At 44.3% G+C, this 20000-nt stretch overlaps 1 protein-coding gene across 1 annotated transcript in view; it reads left to right on the top strand.

Moving 5' to 3' along the window:
* The window catches only part of LOC132978386 (receptor-type tyrosine-protein phosphatase N2-like), a 203926-nt gene that overhangs the window by 57364 nt on the left and 126562 nt on the right, over positions 1-20000 (top strand). Inside the window, exon 11 of the mRNA XM_061043562.1 lies at positions 5335-5414. Within this exon, the coding sequence (XP_060899545.1) occupies positions 5335-5414 (80 nt within the window). The remainder of the gene's footprint in view (positions 1-5334; positions 5415-20000) is intronic.

Below are 20000 nucleotides of genomic sequence, written 5' to 3'. Positions count from 1 at the left end.
TTCAGAACAACCCTTATGTGTTAACGTTTAACATTTTAAAAACTATTTTAGTGCGGATCAACGTCTGCTCAGCTGTGATACGCTGCTACATGTGCTGCAGTTTGTGCTGCAAGGATTTCAAAACTGTGAAGTCAAAGTGAAAAACCCACATCATTTATTTCTCATCCATAGGAGACTTTTCCATACAGGAACATATGGATACATCTGTGATAAGATAGTCAGCCTATGATTAATTAAGCTGACTGATGTATCTGTAAGGCCGAAAGAATTCAATGAAATTCAAACATGTGAGAAAAAAAAAGTCAAATTAGAAAAGTATAAACTGTAAAACTGGTGAAGTCATCCATCCATCCTTCAGTCTTTTTGCAGATAAGTTCACAATACTCAAATTCCCCCCAAAATCCCAAATGTCCAACATTTGCATTCTACGGAAGCCCGAAGAGGACAAGTATCCAAACATTTGATTTTCCTCTGTTTTTCCTTCAGATCTCGGCTTATTTATCTCGTTATTACAACGCATGATAAAGTGTACATTTTGTTTTTTTTCTCAAAATCTTAAAAAAAAATTACCAACTTTGTTTTCGAGACGACAAGATACATAAGTCAGGATTTTGTGGACAGAAACAAAATCACGGGAGAACGGGGTAAAATAAAATGTGTAGATGCATATCTTCTGAAGAATAGTTTTTGGACTTTATGATCCAAATTGTAAAGTCATGTGGACAGAACAGAGCAAAAACAGAGGTAAATATCTCACATGGAGACGTCTCCAATAATTGTGTTTTTGCTGCTTAAACTAGTCTTTTTATTTTTTTTTTACAGTAACTGAAGTGTGCAGTGTAAATGTGGCCCTCTCTCCGTACATGCATCGTGCATCTGAGCCACTGTTCAAAGTTCCCTTCATCCTCCTGCAGCACTGCAGGCAGCTCAACCTTACACCTCACACAGCAGCACCAGATTAGCATATTAACAACAACAACAAAAAAAAAAGTCTCGGTACAAAGCGGCGACCTGTGTGACCTCGGCTTGGCGTAAAAAAAAGACAAGAAAAACTTCCCGTCCTGAGCAGCTTCCTCTCGGGGGCCGGAGCAGCAGCAGCAGTTCAGCGAGCCTGAAGCAAAAAACTTCCACCCCGACATCAAATGAATCATAAAAAGCGAGCCTACACACACCGAGCCAGGACACAAAAAACCAACCTGCAGAGTGACTCACACCCTTATGTTTCATTTGGAACAATTCGATACTGATTAGATAACACTGACGCTGAGCGCTTTCACAGAAACCGGCCTTGGAAATGTTTTTAGCTGCCGAGCGCTGCCTGTAGTGGTGGAGGGCGGTGGAGAGGGCAGCGCTGATGTGGGAGGCTTCAGAGAGCCTTTGACTGGAGCTGGCTGTCCAATAACGGGGGCTGTTGCGTAACTGTCACTGAGTGTAGACTGGATGTGTGTTTTTTTTCCATTTGTTGGGTTTTTTTATTTCATTTTTCTGAGCAGGAGGGTCGAGGTGATGTAATGTCTGTGTCTGAGATGAGGGGGTCATTACAAAGAGCGGCCACTAGGAGGAGAGAGAGGGCCTGAAGTGGCTGAATGGATGTAAAGTGATGGAGGTGTAATCACTGCTTTGTCACTTATTTAGTCCCAGTTTTGAATTATTAATTAAGCAAATGTCCATGATTTGAAATGTGAATAAAACCTGACATTACCTTCTGATTAAATTAAGAATTCATGCATGAATTATCAGACCAGTAAAGGAAAGCAAATCAGTCATTTCTTATTCATTTATTATATTAAATACAAATCTTTGCATTTTGCGAAAAATAATCACAATAGTGTATTTTTCTAAAAAAAAAAACTCTTTCTCTTTAAAAAAAAAGAATGTACGGAAGCCCCAAGAGGACAAACTGTACATCTATAGATTTTATTTTAATCCATTTTCTGCATGATATCATGTAATATTTGGAAATATCTTTGAAATCTCGACTTATTTTTCTTCTTAGTTCTGATTACAAAATGTTGTATTCTTGTTAAAAGGAGTTTATTTCAGTCTTTTTAATGAGATCTTCAAAGAAATTAACTCAATGTCACAGAAAACCAGCGTTGTGATCCGGAGATAAAGAGATAAATAAGCCTGAGTCTCGAGTAAATCAAATAAAACAAAATAAACAAAATGCCTGGATGTAGCTCGCTAAAAGCTTCAGAATCCCTGGGCATGTTTTATTTTTTAACTAAATTTATAAAAATGTAACTTCTTCTTTAGAGCAGTGGTTCTTAATTCTCAGGATCCACCACAAACTCCACCATGAAAAATCAAGACGCAGAATGATGGTGCCGTTTAGACGTCAGGGCGTTTCTAAACATGTGACAGAACAAGAAAACATGTTGAAAAATCACTTCATGGACTTTTTTTTTTTAAGATTTATTTTTGGGCTTTTTGTGCCTTTATTGTAGAGATAGGACAGTGGGTAGAGTCAGAAATCAGGGAGAGAGAGTGGGGAATGACATGTGGGAACCTGGGCCGCCCACTTGGAGGACCCTAGCCTCCATACATGGGGCGTGCGTACTAACCACTGTGCCACCAGCGCCTAACTTCATGGACATTTTGACACTTTTTTTTTTTCTAGGCTCACATTTGTGACTCACATGTGGGTCCCGACCACAAGTTGAGAACCGTGCTCCATGTACGGCGGCTATAGTCTTCAGTGCAGCGGCCATGGGTTTGAATCCGACCTCTGCCCCTTACTGCATGTCACCCGCCGCTCTCCCCTCCCAACGTTTCCTGTCTCTCTTCACCTCTCCTATCTAATGAATGCAAAAGTGCCCTAAAAATATCTTGGGGAAGACTTCAGGGCAAATGATAACCAAATCGAGGGGGCGGGACATGACACCTGTCACTCATAGACACTACAGGAGTGCATGGAAGAGGATGCTACAGTGGTTAGATTGTAAAATAAAATCAGCCCATTTAGAGATGACGTGTTTGTCTCCAGTAAAATTAAAAACTATCAGCTGTAAGTTCATTTTAAGAAACATTTCCTCATCTTCACAGCAGCACTTCCTGTCTGTATTTATATTTAATATCAGATATTTTTCTAATAATCATTTTTCTATAAATCACCTCGTGTGAGCGTCTCCGGCTCAGTCAGTGAAGATGTCGTTCACCAGCTTCTTCACAGTCGACGTGACGTCTTTGTGCAGGAGTCGCCCTCCGTGGCAGAGGACAGATGGACATGTGTTTGACTCGACATGACTGATTCACATTCTTGTTCATCGCACACCTCGCCTGCACCGGCTGATGAATCACCTCGTAGATTTTGACAAATACAATCCCCTCCGAGGAGAAGTAACAGGCAGAGAAAATGTGCCGGACGCTCGTGTGGAGCTTCCTCTGTCAGAAATCTGAAACCAGATATGGCAGTGTGCACATAGTTGGTTTGCAAATCTTCCAAAAAAGCAGAAAGAAGAAGCAGTAACCATGGCAACCACCTGCGGTCCGAGTCCATCCTGCTAACTGTGGATGTTTTTTTTGTTATTTCTGAGATGCCAACAACGACCTTCTTCCTTCTTCCAGATGAACCGTGCACTTTAGTGGTTTTTTGAGCCCATCGGAGACGTTTAGAATTTCATCATATAGAGGTCCACTTCCTGGTTTCAGCACGGTTTGGGTTCACATCTCACGCGGACTCGTAGTCGAGTACACATGAATCGTGCACGAGGCCTCCTCTTCAAGTGGACTCGTGCACGGTACCCGGTTCTAATAAGCTCCACGAGCAGAAACGTGCTCAAACTAGGATCAATATTGGAGATGCTTTTGAAAAATGGAGAGAGGTTAGAACACAGAAAGGTTTACAGACCCATGCAGAGCTGGATAAACACTGAAGCTTCAGAGTCCACCACATGGTGACCTGCGTGAGCATCGACTCTAGAGAGGAGGGGGCGGGGGGAGACAGCTCTCTATGATGTTTGGAATCTGGACTGCAGTACCCATTTTAAACACTAGGTGTCAGAGTTACATACTGCTCCTTTAAAGAAATTAAGTCACAAACAAACGGTCGGACTACAAAGTATTATTTGCTTGGTCATTGGTTAATATAGCAGAGAGAATCACTCCCATGATTCCCCGCGAATCTCAACGTCATCGTTGGTTATTGTTTGGATTGAGAGCCCCCCGGGGTCAGAATTCAAATTTTTCATTGATCAATAAATACAAATTCAATGCGACCCCATGTTGGGAAAGTCTGCCTTAGGAGTTCTCTCGTTATTCACTCAAAAAGTACAGAAAACCTCCCTTTACTTTTGGTTCTTAAACAGTCGATTCTTTTCCAGTTTGAACTTGTTGAAGTTCACATGAAGTCGTACAAAAAAGCTTTTATTTTCTGTATTGAGCTCAACTATCTTTCTGAAAGCTAAACGTGAAGAGGCAGACCCCACACATTTACAAACACACACTCAGTGAAAGTGAAACCTTTTGAACATCCATCAACCTGAAACAAAAACAACACCTTTCTGAATCCCTAGAAAAAAAACATATTGAACAGCTTTCAGGAGAGGAAACCTGCTCCATTAATGATGTCACCATATTTTATAAGAGTGTTGCAACAGCGGCGGTCACTTCCTGTAGCGGGCGCACAATGCTTCCTGGAGGGGGATCCTGGTGATAGATCTTTCCTGCTGGGCCTTTTTTAAGTCTGAATTAGAGCAGGAAAAACAAAAGGTTAATCACGTCTGGAGACTCCGCTTGGCCCCTGACCACCCAGCTTCTCTCTCTCTCTCTCTCTCTCTCTCTCGCCCTCTCTGTGTTCGATTCAAGCTGCTTCATGGGGATGAGCAGGAGGGAAAAATAATAATACAGATGTCTTCATGTCCTTTTTCTTCTTCCCTTTCTCCCTCTCCTGCCCCCGTTTTCTGTCGGCCTCGATTTACATCCATCACGACAATATACGTCGCAATCACCCAACGTCGAATCAAAATGTAAATGCATCTTAAACCCGGCCGCTAGAAATGCATTTGCTCATCTGAGAGTCACGTATCTCGAGCGGCCTCTCGTTGATGACCACCCCACTCCCCCTTTCTCCTTCATTTCCCGGCGTGCTTAAATGCCGCCGGGCGCATTACATTGAGATTCAAGAGGTTATCTCGCCGTGGTGATGGGGATTGCAGCCGCCCAAAGGATCGCCACAGGTTAAAGCTTTTTTTTTTTTTTTCAAGCGGCATGTATGGCTGAGCTTTAATGAGCATCTTCTCTCGCACCGCTGAAAAAAAACAACAAGATGTAGCTCCTAACCGTGTGTGTGTGTGTGTGTGTGTGTGTGTGTGTGTGTGTGTGTGTCTCCTACAGGGTGGTGGGCCCCGCTGTGACCTTCAAAGTGAGTCCGAATTCTCACAACGTCAGCACCGCAGATGTGGCCAACGTAGCTGGTAGGTTTCTCCTCGGATGAGTAATGTTGTCTTTATACTGACAGAGAGAAAAAAACAAAAAAAAAAAGGCCAGGCCATTATCCCCGGCTCGAGCTGCACCTGAGACCCCACATGAACATTTTTTCTAAACGTACCACTCCCCGGTAAATACCTCGTTTTTTCATTACTGTGCCTACACTGCCACTTTATGTCTCGTTTTTCTTCTTTTTTTTTTTCTTCTTCTCTGTGTTTGGTTAATTTTAGTATTTTGTAAACGGCCCATTTTGTCAGGAAGCCTGCAGGATATTTATTTTTTGTCACAACTCTCCTTCAGACATGTTTGGCTGCGTGGTGGGAGTTCATTGAAGGGTTGGATGTTTGCCTAAAAAATCCTGCCAGAGGAAAAAAACGGTAAACTACTGTAAAACTTCTACTTATATATAGACGTACTTCAGTCTATAAAAGGGGTTAAAATTGGGGTTCGATCCCCAGCTCTTGTCCGATGTGTCCTTGGGCAGGACGATTAAACCCAAAATGCTCCAGCTGCTTCATCAGATTTAATTCCTTCTGATGGTCTCACTACTCGACCATCTATGGTTAAAACATGCAGCAACACCAGGCTAATAAAAGGGACTGGGCCTTTTATTTTTCAGTTTTTCAGTTATTCCTTAACCAGTATGAAAAGTCTGTTGAGTTGTCTCAGAATGTGGCCTTCAGTATAGATTATATTTGAGATGTATTTTAAAGAATCCAGTTTTGTTGAGACTGTAGTCGAGTGTGTTGTTATTTAAACTACATGATACACAGTTTTAAGAAGACATCAAATCAGGACAAACATTTCAAAAACAACAGGTTTAATAAACATGTGTTTCTAGTTGGATAGATGTTTTTTTTTTTCTTATGAAAGTGGCTTTTTTATGCAGAATAAATCATTTTGAAAATGGTGCTGAAGGGACAAAAAGCAGAAATAAAAGCTGAGGTAGTAAACTTAGAGTTGTAAGATCTACGGAAGCCCACATAAGACATGCTTCAATGCATTTATTTTTTTCACTGGTGATAACAAAGTTTATGTCAGGCGTTTACTCGAGATCTAGAGAAATTAACCGATCCAAGAAGACGTACAGTGTGTCCACTTTTCATTTCATTTTCTCGAGATAATAAAACAGCTAGAGGTTGAATGTTGTGCAGACAATAAACCAACATGTTTCAGGTGATTCAGGTGATTTTGATCGGGGGAACTATACACACTAGACGATACATACAACGATCAGGTGTGTGTCGCTGATATGAGGTTTGATCACATGAGATTCTGTGAGATCTCGTGTCAGTGAAGACGTTACTACAAACGTCAGGTGTGTTGCCTCGCTGGCTGAATCGTCTAGTGCATGGGTTCCCAAACCCCCAATATAACGCTGATAGAGACTGGGGAACCCCCCCCCCCCCCGTTGTCCCCGGGGGTGGTTCAAACACTAGACCTCTCCAAACAATGGCATTCAAACACCATCATATTATTTTTGTAATTTATTTTAAGAAACTACTTTTTGTTGTGTATATTTTCAAATGAATGGGTGAAATATGCAATTTTAAACCATTTTCCATTTTTTAACATGTTTTTGGAGGGAATCTTGGGACCCACCTAACAGCGTCTCGCGACCCTCCCAGGGGGTACCGACCTGGTCTAGTGTGTGTGTTCAGAGGGTTATTATGTTAAAAATTGTCCTCATGTCTGTCGTCTCCCGCTTTTTAAAAATCAGTTTGGATTTGAAAATCGTCCCATGTGTAGCTAGCCTTAGATTGCAAAGTGGGCACAATCAAAAGATGTGATCGTAGATGTGAGTGGCTAAAGGGATAAAACGCTCCGTTGTTCTTCTTTGTGGTCACATTGAGAAGAAACATCAAATTTCAACATCACATGGGCGTTCTATTCACAACCAGGACTCAAACCTGTGGTGCTGAAGAGCTTGTGGAGTTCTTTGATTTTGTCCAACATCCATTTTTTTTTTCTCCTGAAGAAAGTGAAGACGGCTCCTCAGTGATTCTGTTTCAAGATCCAAATCAAAATGACTCAGTCGCTGCTGTAATAATCTTTCAGGGTGCGATCCAGCAGTGAAGACATTGTGAAGGTGTGTGTGTGTGTGTGTGTGTGTGTGTGTGTGTGTGTGTGTGTGTGTGTGTGTGTGTGTGTGTGTGGGAGTGTGTGTGTGTGTGTGTGTGTGTGTGTGTGTGTGGGAGTGTGTGTGTGTGTGTGTGTGTGTGTGTGCATGGAGCTCCAGTGTGACTCACGGTAATGAGGCGAGGGTGTTGATGAAGTGGGGAATAAAGAGGGGAGAAATGTTTGTCATTAGCCGAGCTGTCATTCCAGAGAGAGAGAGAGAGAGAGAGAGAGAGAGAGAGAGAGAGAGAGAGAGAGAGATTCCCTGAGCCCAATTCAAGTTCACACACACAAACCTTCTTAGTTCTCTGCTCTGGACTGTCATGCTCAACTGTGTTTAGTTCTTGTCATCGCACCCATACACATGGAAACACACACAAACTAACTAAACCTCTGAATATTGTTTTTCCAACATCTTATCCCTGCATGATAATTGCAGCCCCGCCTCCTCACCCACACACACACACACACACACACACATATAGACACACTTTGTGCTGATTGTGCAACAGATTCTCTTCAGGTTTTTTAAGTGCCATTGTTGGCGTTCTCATTTCCCCGCCCGCCTCCCGCCCGCCTCCCTCCCGCCGGCTCGGCGGGGTCACGGTTGATGCAAACATTTGACAGAACGTGCTCAAAATGAAATATGCCGTCCTCTCGGCTAAAGTGCAACAGTGTGGGCGGGTCGTCTTTAAAGCGTCGTTTGTCATATTCAACTAGAATATCAATCCATCCCAGAGCGTACATTATCCCCCCCCCCCCCCTCCCACCCGAACCCGAGCAGGGTTTATAGTGCTTCTCTGAAACATTAGGCTCTTTGTAATGACGTCCTTTTATCATCATTTATAGACGCTCAGCAGGCCGATGGTGGAGCTCCAACGTCTGTCTCTGCTGTCACAAATGTGTGTGTCATGGTGGAGCCCTTTTGTTACATCTTCAGTTTTATCTCTAATACATCAGTGAGCGTCTAAGTTTGTAGGTAGGGTTTGTCACAATACCAGATTTTTTAAAGGTTTTCTAACTTTAGATTCTGCTCCTGAATGCTCTGGATTTGTTTGGACCAGAGAAGGTAGGCGGTTTTAAGGCGACCCCCCCCAACACGGCCGTTTTGGACGCCCCTCGGTTTGCCAGATATGAGAGCAGTTATCAGGTCAACAGGTGTTGCAGCGATGGAAGCGGGCAAGAGAAGTGGTTCAGATAGAAGTGATTGTACCCGACCTAAAAAGCCTCTGCATGTTTCTAATAAGCTCCACGAGCAGAAACGTGCTCAAACTAGGATCAATATTGGAGATGCTTTTGAAAAATGGAGAGAGGTTAGAACACAGAAAGGTTTACAGACCCATGCAGAGCTGGATAAACACTGAAGCTTCAGTGTCCACCACATGGTGACCTGAGTGAGCATGGACTCTAGAGAGGATTTTTTTATTTTCTCATGCAGAACAAAAAGTGAAACCTTCTCTGGCTGCAGCTTCCCATCCGTCGTGTTCAAACCTCATCATCTCCCCTCCGCCTTATCACCGGATCGATTCTGACCTCGACCTCCGGGTGTCAAAACATCCGATTAATGCAGCCAGAGCCGACCGGCCCGGGCGTTGCATTTTTTTAAGAAGCCACGTTACCACTTCTGTCACGCGCGTCCGCCCATTGTGAGCAGCTCCACCGCGGGGGCCATTGTCAATTGAGGGGGTGGATGTCAAGATGGTGGGCAGCGAGGTGGTGACCCTCATTGTCCTGGCTGAGGGTGGGCGGGGGGGGGGACCCGGAGGATATCTTCCAGCGGTGCGTCACGGCCGTGAGAACGGGACCCCGTGAATAGGCCGGGGTGGGGGGGGGGGTCAGGGTCAGGACAGCGGGCAGCTCAATTAGCACTTAAAGCAGGAGGAGAGCAGCTGAGATGATCCCTGCTCCGTCTGTTCGTTTGACTTCTACTTTTTTTTTTTTTATCCCAGCAGCTCTCGTTTTTAGCATACATGCTAATCAGCGTCTCGCAGCGAGGATGGTTACTCACACATGGCCGAAAGCTGTCCACTCTGGGGATTACAGACGGTTTGGGACAGTGGTCAGACTCGTCCGTCTCTCTCTCTCTCTCTCTCTCTCTCGCTCTCTCTCTCTTCAGTTAAACTAACCTGTCTTTGTTACGGGCGGACAATAGCTGCGTGCTCAAGTCGGTCAAAGCTGCAGCTGAAGTTTGATTTGTGTGTTGACATGTAAATAATCCTCTGGCAGAGAGGTCACTATCACATTAATAAGTTCAAAAGACATTGTCCTTATGGAGAGGGGGAACCAGGGAAGACTTAATTTGCATGCTAATTAATGGAAACAGTGCAGAGGGGAAGTGTTAAAAAAAATCCTACCTAGTTCTCATATCAATCAAAAACCATCTTTGCCAAGCTGTCTCTCCGTTTGGGGTTTAAGACATAGGTAGTTTCTCTAATTTATGTAACTTTGAAGTCACCGCAGTTCCTTTCATTTCTGTTAAGTCCTTAAAGGTTTTCTATGTGATTTTTCACACTTAAATGTAGAAATCAAGTATCTCCTCTGAAAATAACTCTGAGAGTCATGACTGTCTACAATGGGTGTAACACCCGAGTCCCACTGTCTGTGATGTTTTCAGAGTTTTCAGAGTTCTATCTTCAGTTTGTTTACATCGCCGGGACGGCCGGCTGACTCCTCCCCTCACGTATAAAAGTTGTTTAATTGAGGGACTAGAGAAAAGAAGAATAACATACTGTACTCACTGCTTAACTGTGTTTCTAGATCACGCTCATTTCAGGTAAATTTACATGCAGTGTGAAGATACGAGCGTAATAAAGATCGCTAGCATTAGCATGCTAACACAACAATGCAGCGCAAGTTGTTTTGGTTTCATGCTGGTGCTCAAGGGTGACATCTGCTGGATCAAAAAATCACATATAAAGCCTTTAAAGTCTTCTACATCCTTTAATATGTCTTTGATATAAAGATCTATGTTATTTCTTTATTAAGACCAATTATGAATTAAAATGTTTGGGGGATAAATCAACCTGCATCCTGTTTGATGTTACTGACCTTTAAAAAAAATCAAAAAACCTCTGCTGTTTCCAGGCTTTATTTGGTCACCGCGGTGCTAACTGTTGAGAGCGTGCAGCGTTCTGTCAGCGCAACTGGTTTTGCTCCGTCTAAATGTGTGCGCTCGGTCAGTTTCTGGAGCGTTAGCACAGCGCAGCAGCTGGTCACAAGATCACAAGAGAACTACAAGATCACGCGGGAACAACATGTTACTTTCTGTATTTGTGGCTGACTCGTTGTTCATTTGCTGCCTGTTTTGACGTTATGTTCACAAAGTGATTGAACTCACCACCCGGACTCTGTACATTGTGTTTTATTTTGAAATTGACCGGATGTCTCGTGCGTTTACTTGTGTGACTTCCTGTCCAGGTCTAGATCTAGTCTGTTCAGCTTGACGCTTGCTCTTTTAAGAGTTACAGTCCATGTAGATCCTGTCTTTGCATTTTCAAAGGGAACGACTTATTTCATCGATATTTTCATTCTGTTCTTTGTGAAAGTAGAAGTTTTTAAAATCGTGCATGTAAGTCGTGGTCCCGTCACAATAAAAGCCTTTCTCCAGGGATTCACATTTGTAACCCGGTACTTCCTCCTTGGATTGCTGATGCAGTAAGAAGTGATTTATGGAGAAGGAGGTAATGTCAGATTTATTTCTGACAAATATCTTTCCATCACAGAGCTGACGATGACGAGCCGGAGGAAGGGTTTAGGTTACTTTTTACTAAAGCATCGGCTTCATCCGGACCTCTTTCTTTCCTTCCCTCCACTCCTCATCTCTCCCTCGTTTTCTTCCGTCTGAGTGGATTAGCATAGATCTCGCACGCTGACAGCGCTGACCTTCACTGCAGCTAAACACTTGTCAAAATGCCAAATGTAATTACTGAGCTCTTTAGGTCAAAGTAATGTGTTTCATCTACCTCACTCCGCCGTGTTATCGATGTGCGAGGCCCCTCCCTCTCACAGCACCCCCGCTCCCCCCCCCCCCTGCATGTGTTAGTCTGTCATAACAAAGCCAGGTAATGTATGTGTGATTACGCCTCGGTATAAGGCGAAGTCAAATTGTGTATCTGTGCGGTCGAGTTTTGCGCGCGGCTACACATCGAGGTGACTTTTCTCAGATCCTGTGATTAGAGACGATTTAAAGTTATCTCGCAGCGCCGCAGAGTGCTTCCCTAACACCAGCTCTCAGAGGCCGCCATCTCCATCTTTCTTCATCCCCCCCCACACATTACCGTTACCTCAGTAAATTGCTTTCTGGGAAATTGTCGCGCTTGTTGGTGCTGCTTTGAAATCAGCCTTTCTCTCCGGGGAGCCCCTTTACTTGCTTGTGTTTACATTTCATGTTAACTACCTCAAACTGCAAATCTGAGTCTAAACTCCTGATGTAGGTGTTGAGTGAATGAAACTTTCTCAAAAAGCGTTTCTCTTCTTGTTTCTCTTCTTCTTTCTCTTCTTCTTGTTTCTCTTCTTGTTTCTCTTCTTCTTTCTCTTCTTCTTGTTTCTCTTCTCCAGTCAAACGGTCATTTTTTCTGACAGTCGCTCCATACACGTTGTCATTAGCAACACCGCCGAGCGATTTCATGTCACCGCCGTCGCCGCCGCTGCGTGGAACTCCTTTAATTGTCCCCCATTGATTGGCTCGGCTCTCACATTTTGGATCCATGCAGGCTATGCAGCGGCGTCTCGGTCGCCCTTCAGGAGCAGGAGAATCTATTTGAGTTAACTTCATTTCAGTTCACCCCCGCTAATCGGTTTTTCATCGCACGCCTAAAGGTGAAATCGATTGTAGAAGTTTCTCTCTCACCTGTTGCTAAAGACAAGAATCAACATGGAGGGGGGGAGGGGAGAGAGAGAGAGTAAGAGAGAGAGAGGGGGAGCTCAGTGATGCAATTTGCTTTGACACAACGCCGCATTTTTTATCTTTTTTTTTTGCCTGTCGTCAAAGCAGAGCTGGAGGCGTTTTGTGAATTGCAAGATGCCCCATCCGGGAGCTTGAAAAGGCCTATACAGCCCCCCCCCCCCCCCCCCCCCCCCAGTCCCCCCTCTCCACCAATCCAGAGTCACCTGTGGTTATTTTTGGTCCGACTTCAGAGAGAGCGGGGAGCTGTGAGCTGTCCTCTAGAGCTTTGCGAGCATCTGTGAGTCCTGCCGCCGAGCAAAGAGAAGGGATGTGAGCGAGGGAGAGAGAGAGAGCGAGGGGAGGGAGAGCGAGCGAGGGGGAGACACAGGTGTTGTGCAGAGCTCAAGTTTGCACATCGGTGCAACGTGATCCCCAAGCCAACCGTGCAGACGCCCTGCCAGCCACTCAAGCCCCCGCCTGATTTCCCCCCGCGCTGGCTCCGGCCTGCTGCTGGCATCGCCAACCTCCCAACCCCCCCCCCCCCCCCCCTCCTCTCTCTCTCCCCCCCTGCCACTCTCGCAGCTGGCAGCCTCTCTGCGTGTTGGCCCCGGTTTCTGACGTTTGCTGCGGGGTTGGCAGACCCCTCCCAGATGGACACCTTGTAGCGAAGCTGGCTCCAAGCTTGCATCACGTTTACATCATTTCCACCCAGCGACGGCGAGAGCTGGAGCGGAGAAGGCTTCTGCTGGGGGGACGAGGGGACATTTCTGTACGTGAGAGGTGGGCGTGATGGACTCTCAGACTCTCTAACCAGGATCTGGTAGTATCAGCTTTTGAGGAAAAACCAGCGACAGGAAGTCACCGTCCTGACTTCATGATCACCGACACACACACACACACACACACACACACACACACACACACACACACACACACACATCAGATATACACTCACATTTAATTTAAATGAGCCTATAATAGTCTAATCTCTTAGATTCAAAATGACGGGACATTGTCAAGGTGCTTCTAAGTTTCATATTTTATTTAAAATCTCATTTCTACCTGTAATTTATATCCACTATATCTCTGTAATCCCAGCTGAGCAGAAGAGCAGACTTTGACCTCCACAGAAACTTGTTAGCACCGAGGTTGAATAATTAAAAACACGTTTTTTTTTTTTTTTTTGCAATAAATGGGAATCAAATCATCTGGTGGAGTTTTCTTAATATCCTCAGACTTAATGAGCATGTCTGCGTGACGACTGCTCCTAATGGTCACATTTTCATTTTTCCCACAGTTTCTCTGCTGCCACAAAATATGAAGTACGGTACCTGTAATGTGATAAAGGAATCAGAGAACATTTATCTGGTAATGAGGATTCATCTCCTTCCATCATATCTTCTTTTAAGAACTGATTTTATAATACCTGCTTAACTAAACTTTATGTTCCTGTTGATGATGGCTGGGCTGGCGCCATCACGCACCGACCTCCTTGAATATTCCTCCTTAATGTTGCTTTAAAACCTTATCTTTTATCATCTGGACTTCAGCCATAAAAACGTTGCTTCCTGTCAATAATCTTTCCTTAAAAGTTGAAACTGTTCATATCAGGATTCTTCTCAAACTGGCAGCATCCTCCAATGATTTCTTCGACTTCATATGGATTTATATAAAAGCAGGGAAAAAATAGCAGTATTATGAAGTTGCCGTACCACCAAGCACTCTAGCACTTGATTCCCTTAAAGTGATACTTCATCCATTTGCATTAATCTTTGTATCATTACAAAGTAATGTAGTAGTATTTTTGAATTCCCCTGAGACGGGAAAATGAAAAAGAGCTTCCAGTGACGCAGAATGACGATTTTTGCATCACTGGAAGCTGTTGCGGTTAGCGCTGTGAAACTACAACGCTAGTTCCTCATATTTTCGACCACTGAAGCTACAGACCAATCACAGATCAGTGGATGGGAACTCACTCCCAGAATTGAAACTTAACGTCCGCCATATTGCTTGGAAGCTATGCTAACAGGCTCTATGGAGAAAGTTGATAATGGCGGAAAAATATACATATAGCGGCGAGACGGCTGCTGCCTACAGGCCGGTCTTTTTTTTTGGCCCGCTGCGGCCGCTGGCCTCCGGGCACTGGCTGCCAGGGCCGCCGCTAGCAAGCCATCCGGGCGACACAAGACCGCTGACCGCTGCCAGCTCAGCAGCCGAGACATAAGGCCTGCCTGTTGGCGGCGGCGGTGAGGACGAGGAGCCGGGGCCGGCTCGAGCTGGGGGCGGACTGGTAGTGTCGGTGCTCTCACTGTTTGTCTATGGACACAGACATACAGTCTGTTTTCTGCCAGGAATTTCCAAGATCAATTCTGGAAGAAATCTCTGAATCAGTTGAGGAAACGGTCTCATGTGTTGAAGTAAACATGTCTGTAAATGTTTTTATTTCTATATTTCTACTGCTATACTGAATATTTTGGAGAAACTGTAACGATAGGATTTCCCTCTGGGATTAATAAAGTATTTCTGATTCTGAACTAGAGGACCTTAGTGGGAGTGGCCTGCAGTGCTGTGCATTCTGGGATTTGGTGTCTTTCATCCACATGAGCCAAAAAGACACTTTCTGCCTTTTCTCGGTCAAGAAGGCATCAACTTCAAAATGTATTTCACATTTCTACATATATGACCCAATGTCAAAACAGATTCATGTTTCAACGAAGTGAAGTATCCCTTTAAATCTATTTCTTCTCATTTTTGGGCTGCAGTTTGCAGGACTGTTACCAATGACATCATCTATACCAAACAACACACACTTCCCCGCTCTGCAGCAGTAGACACTTCCCCGCTCTGCAGGAGGCGAGTCTTTTCTCTTTGCACTTTAACTGCAGCTCAGTCTTCCAGGTCGGTCGTGTCCTCTTTTACAGACTCAAGAAGAAGCCGTCTGTTGCTCGCTCTCTCTCTCTCTCTCTCTCTCTCTCTCTCTCTCAGCCCGAGGAGGCCGCCTGGACCCCGACGCTCATTTTTAGCCGTTCTTCAAGATGCTGGATGAGATGTAGAAGGCAGACAGGCGGATTGATTGGCCCCCTCTTGAGCACACAGGCCTTGATTACAACTGCACTCGAGTGCCCCCCCCCCCTCCCCTCCCCTCCCCCCCCCCCCCCTCTCCTTGATTTCTCTTTCCCACCTTGTTCTCGTCGTCTTAACTCAGCCTCCTTCTCTCAGCCTCTTTCTAGTGATTTCTTTTTCCTAACAAAAAAAAAAGGGCGAGGGTGGATAAGGAGCGAGTAGAAAAGAGCAGAATGACTAACGAAAGGCTTCTCATGATTCCCTGCCGGTGCTGGAAAAAGTAGAACGGGGGGCGAGGATGGGGGCAGCCTGTTAAGGAAGCCTTGATGTTTGAGAATTAGATCAATATTTTAAGAGCTGAGCTGGTACAGAGCCCATGATTTACAAAAATCGCCTTCCTGTAAATTAGCATTCTTTCCGTCCTATAAGCAGATTTCTGCAGCTTTTTCGAGTGATAACAGATTATTCAGGCTCTACATATGTGAAGCACGACTTAGTGATGGTGGCTGCTGGAAGCCACGTTTCTTGCTTTACCTCCGTCTGGATTCTTGGATCATTTTTGTGATCAAGTTTGAAAAAAAATCTATGATGCTCACAAAACGACCCCCAGGTGAAACACGTCTATAACCACCATCTTTTTCAAATACAACACCAGGGTACATGTGAGAGGTTAGCACGGGGAAAATACTGCCAAACTGTAACGACCCTGGGATTAACCTCGTCTAGGGCTTCCAGGCGTCTGCTGCCCGTGGCATAATTGCATGCGGCTGCCGACCAAGGTAAGGGGCCTTGACCTGTTGAAGCCTCGCTTCTACATGGCGATGCGTCGCTGTCTGTACCGTCGCTCACTCTGACAGTTCTTTAGTATAACACAAACATGTGACTCGACCGACTTTGTTCCAAAGAAAAACAGGAAGTAAACTCGTCCAAGCTCCCACAAAGCGTCTCACAGTCCCAAACATTTCTCCTCTCTTGCATAATCCAGACGGTGGCTCCCCAGCCATGCAGGAAGTCCCGCCCCCTTTGCTATCGTGACAGCAGTGCAACACAACCTATCAGGGACATTGTTGCCGTAGCAATAAAATGATTTAACCGTATTTAAAACAAATGCAGAATCATTGTCTTTATCGTTATAGCAACAGAGGTTGCAGCTTGGTTTGTAATTCACAGTTAAAGCTGTGTGCTGCGTCGTCCATAGCAACGGTAACCGTTGTCTTAAAACGCGGCAACTCAGCGGTTATCACTCACTTTACACTGAACAGATGAGGTGAGGTGAACAGATCTGCTGCACTTCTTTCTGTGATTAATATGATAAGTTTAGTCCTCCGGGGTCGTCGTGATCTATCGAGGAATAACAGACCGTTGCTATGCTTAATTGGCCAATCAAAGTCAAGTATTCAACTCAGCCGTGTAATGTAAAATAATATATTTGTGTGACATGTTCTGCAGGCAGATCTTCGTTTTCTTGCTTCTGTTTTTGATTTGCTCAGCACCTTACTGGATGTGCGTAAAAGCGACCCCTTGTTGCTTATCAGAAATCTCACTGTGAGGAATGAAAGCGATGAATGGATGAGGGTCGTGTTGTGCAAACAAAACAGAACCAGCTGGTGGAGGCCTGAGAGGGAGGGAGGGAGGAGAGAGAGAGAGAGAGAGAGAGAGAGAGAGGAGGCACTTCATTAATCTGAGGCCTGATGGACTCAGGTGTACGTACTCTACTGATGTCCCTCCCTCCTGACTCTTCCTATTGGCTGAACCAGGAAGTCAAACCAAACCACAAACAGGCAGACAGAGAGAGCAGGACGTCTCACTCATATGCTGAATCTCGATTTGCCTCCCTAAAACCTTGAGCCCTGAGCCTTTACCGACTTTTTTTTTTTTTTTCTGTTTTATGGACTTGTTTACGTTTCCATTCTTGCAGGCTTTCCCTGAGAATCATATGTTTCACGTCTCGATGCTATGAACCATGGGTAATTCCCTCACGCTAAGACTGCAGATACGCCCAGTGGGAATATCTGCAGAGGGCATAAAGGGCTCGAAAAGTCAGCGAGAGCTCCCTCACTCATTTGACGATTCGAGTCCTCACAGACCACAGAATGCTCATCAAAGTCAGTGAGTGTGTGAGGCTGGACATCGAGATTGGGCCATAAAAAAACAAAACTAGCATTTGATTGTTTCACTCACTACTCTTATCTGTGCATCCTGAACCAGAACCTCAGCCTCAACATCTCAGTCCATGACGTTATAATGTTACATGCAGGTGTTGCTACACTCGTTGACCTTCGTTTCAGAGCATTCAGTGAAAACATTTTCAGACATGAACGTGATAAAATCCTTAATATCGTCTGTAAATATTGAAAACCTCTGCATGTGCTCTGAGATTAGTCCTCTGTAAGCAGGACTCACAGCGTTGTGTATGAATGATCAGATTACTCCTGCAGCAGTGTGACCGAGATAAACTGCATGCAGGATTTTAAACTTTTTGTATTTGAGTTATTTGATGTGCCGGGGCAGGAGGTCTGCAGTGCAGGGTTTCACACTCTTCATCCTGAAACTGAACTTCCTAACTTGCACACAGAGTGGAGTGCACCTTGTATCTTTTTTATTTTTTTTATTTTATTTTTTTTTAAGAGTGCGCTCCCTCGAGTTGAAATGTCCCTCAGCATCGCCCGGCTGTGTGCACCGTGTTTCATGTAGCCGAGGAAGTGAGAGACAAAGGCAGTCGACGGCTTCAAAGGCTGCGGGTGACATTTAGCGCTCAGTATCTTCAAAGACCAGGCCCCTCTTTTGTAGTTCTTCCTTTAGTGTATAATTAATGTAGGGCCTTTCCTGCAGATTTTTCTTGTCTTTTTTTTTTTTTTTTTTCACCTCATTTCTGGAGCCGGATTAGAACGGCAGATTAAGAAAGTGCACCTTCATTTTCAATTTGCATTCCTGGAAGTTCACACTCCTGATGAGATCCTTCCAGCTTGAGTGTGTTGTGCCAGAGACAGTTTGGGGGTCTTCTCTTGATTTTTTTTTGGTCGGATTACCCACAAATATAATTGATCAGTGAATCAGCCGATCAGAAAAGTAAGTCATCCCTGACGTAGTTTGTCAATAGTTTGAGTTAATCAATCTAGTGGTGATTTTAAAATAATGAAGAGTAAATTTAACTCTCCAGAAGTGTTTTCCTCTGTTCAAAATTTGGTGTGAAGTCGCACATTAGCAAATATTTTCACCAATAACCATCAAATCCTAAGAAATGAACAGTTGGAACGTGTTTACTGGCACACGTTTAAAGTTATATGATTTTTGTGATATTGGCTGATGAGGAGTGTGAAAATCAGACGAAGCACACGGCAGCTTTCAAGAAATTAGTCCAAAATCGAGCAGCAGCCTTCCGGTGGTGAAAAATGAAGCCAATGTGGAAGTGCTAAATCCTGCAGTTCCTCGAGTGTCCACTAAAGGCTGCCTGCAGGAGCACAGGGAGTCACATACACACCCATTCAAAAAAGCCTGTTTTTACAGGAGATAATAAAAAGTTTCTCATCAGTGATTAGTTATTGACATCACTGGAACACACTGTACAGGGGGTGAATTTTTTTATAATGCATCCATTTTGATTTTATGAACGATACGTGTTATCCAGAGTTAGTGTATGGATGACCTGATGACAAATGGGTGTGGTGTCACGGTTTGTCAAGAGGCTTAAAGTCTTTATATGTGATTTTTCACACTTAAATATAATAGAAATCAAGTATATCCTCTGAAAATAACTCTGTGAGTCATGACTGTCTACAATGGGTGTAACACCCGAGTCCCACTGTCTGTGATGTTTTCAGAGTTTTCAGAGTCCTATCTTCACTTTGTTTACATCGCCGGGACGGCCGGCTGACTCCTCCCCTCGTGTATAAAAGTTGTTTAATTGAGGGACTAGAGAAAAGAAGAATAACATACTGTACTCACTGCTTAACTGTGTTTCTAGATCACGCTCATTTCAGGTAAATTTACATGCAGTGTGAAGATACGAGCATAATAAAGATCGCTAGCATTAGCATGCTAACACAACAATGCAGCGCAAGTTGTTTTGGTTTCATGCTGGTGCTCAAGGGCGACCTCTGCTGGATCAAAAAATCGCATATAAAGCCTTTAAAACCTGCCTCAGCCGACTTAGGGTGCATCTGAGATTAAAGGGGGTTCAGCAGTGACGGGCAGCAGCAATGAAGAATAGCGCAGGTCAGTGTTTCTCAACTGTTGGGTCGGGACCCCAAAGTGGGTTGCGGAGCTATTTTCAGTGGGTTCAATGTGTGCCTGGAAAAAAATAATGTTTAATGAAGTCTATGAAGCGCTTTTTCAACACATTTGTTTTTGCTATGTTTCTTTGTTCTGACACGTTTTGTACTTTCTGAGGTCCAAACTCCACAAGCTTTCATTGAACAAATCTGATTGGATGACATTTTTTTTTTATAAATTCGGGTCGTGATTTTTCATAAGGGAGTTGGTGTTGAGGTCCTGAGGCTAGACCTGT

Source organism: Labrus mixtus, chromosome 8 (assembly GCF_963584025.1).
Source record: "Labrus mixtus chromosome 8, fLabMix1.1, whole genome shotgun sequence".
Taxonomy (NCBI): Eukaryota; Metazoa; Chordata; class Actinopteri; order Labriformes; family Labridae; genus Labrus; species Labrus mixtus.
The sequence above is the reverse complement of the archived record's forward strand: the minus strand, read 5'-3'. Positions and strand labels throughout refer to the sequence as shown.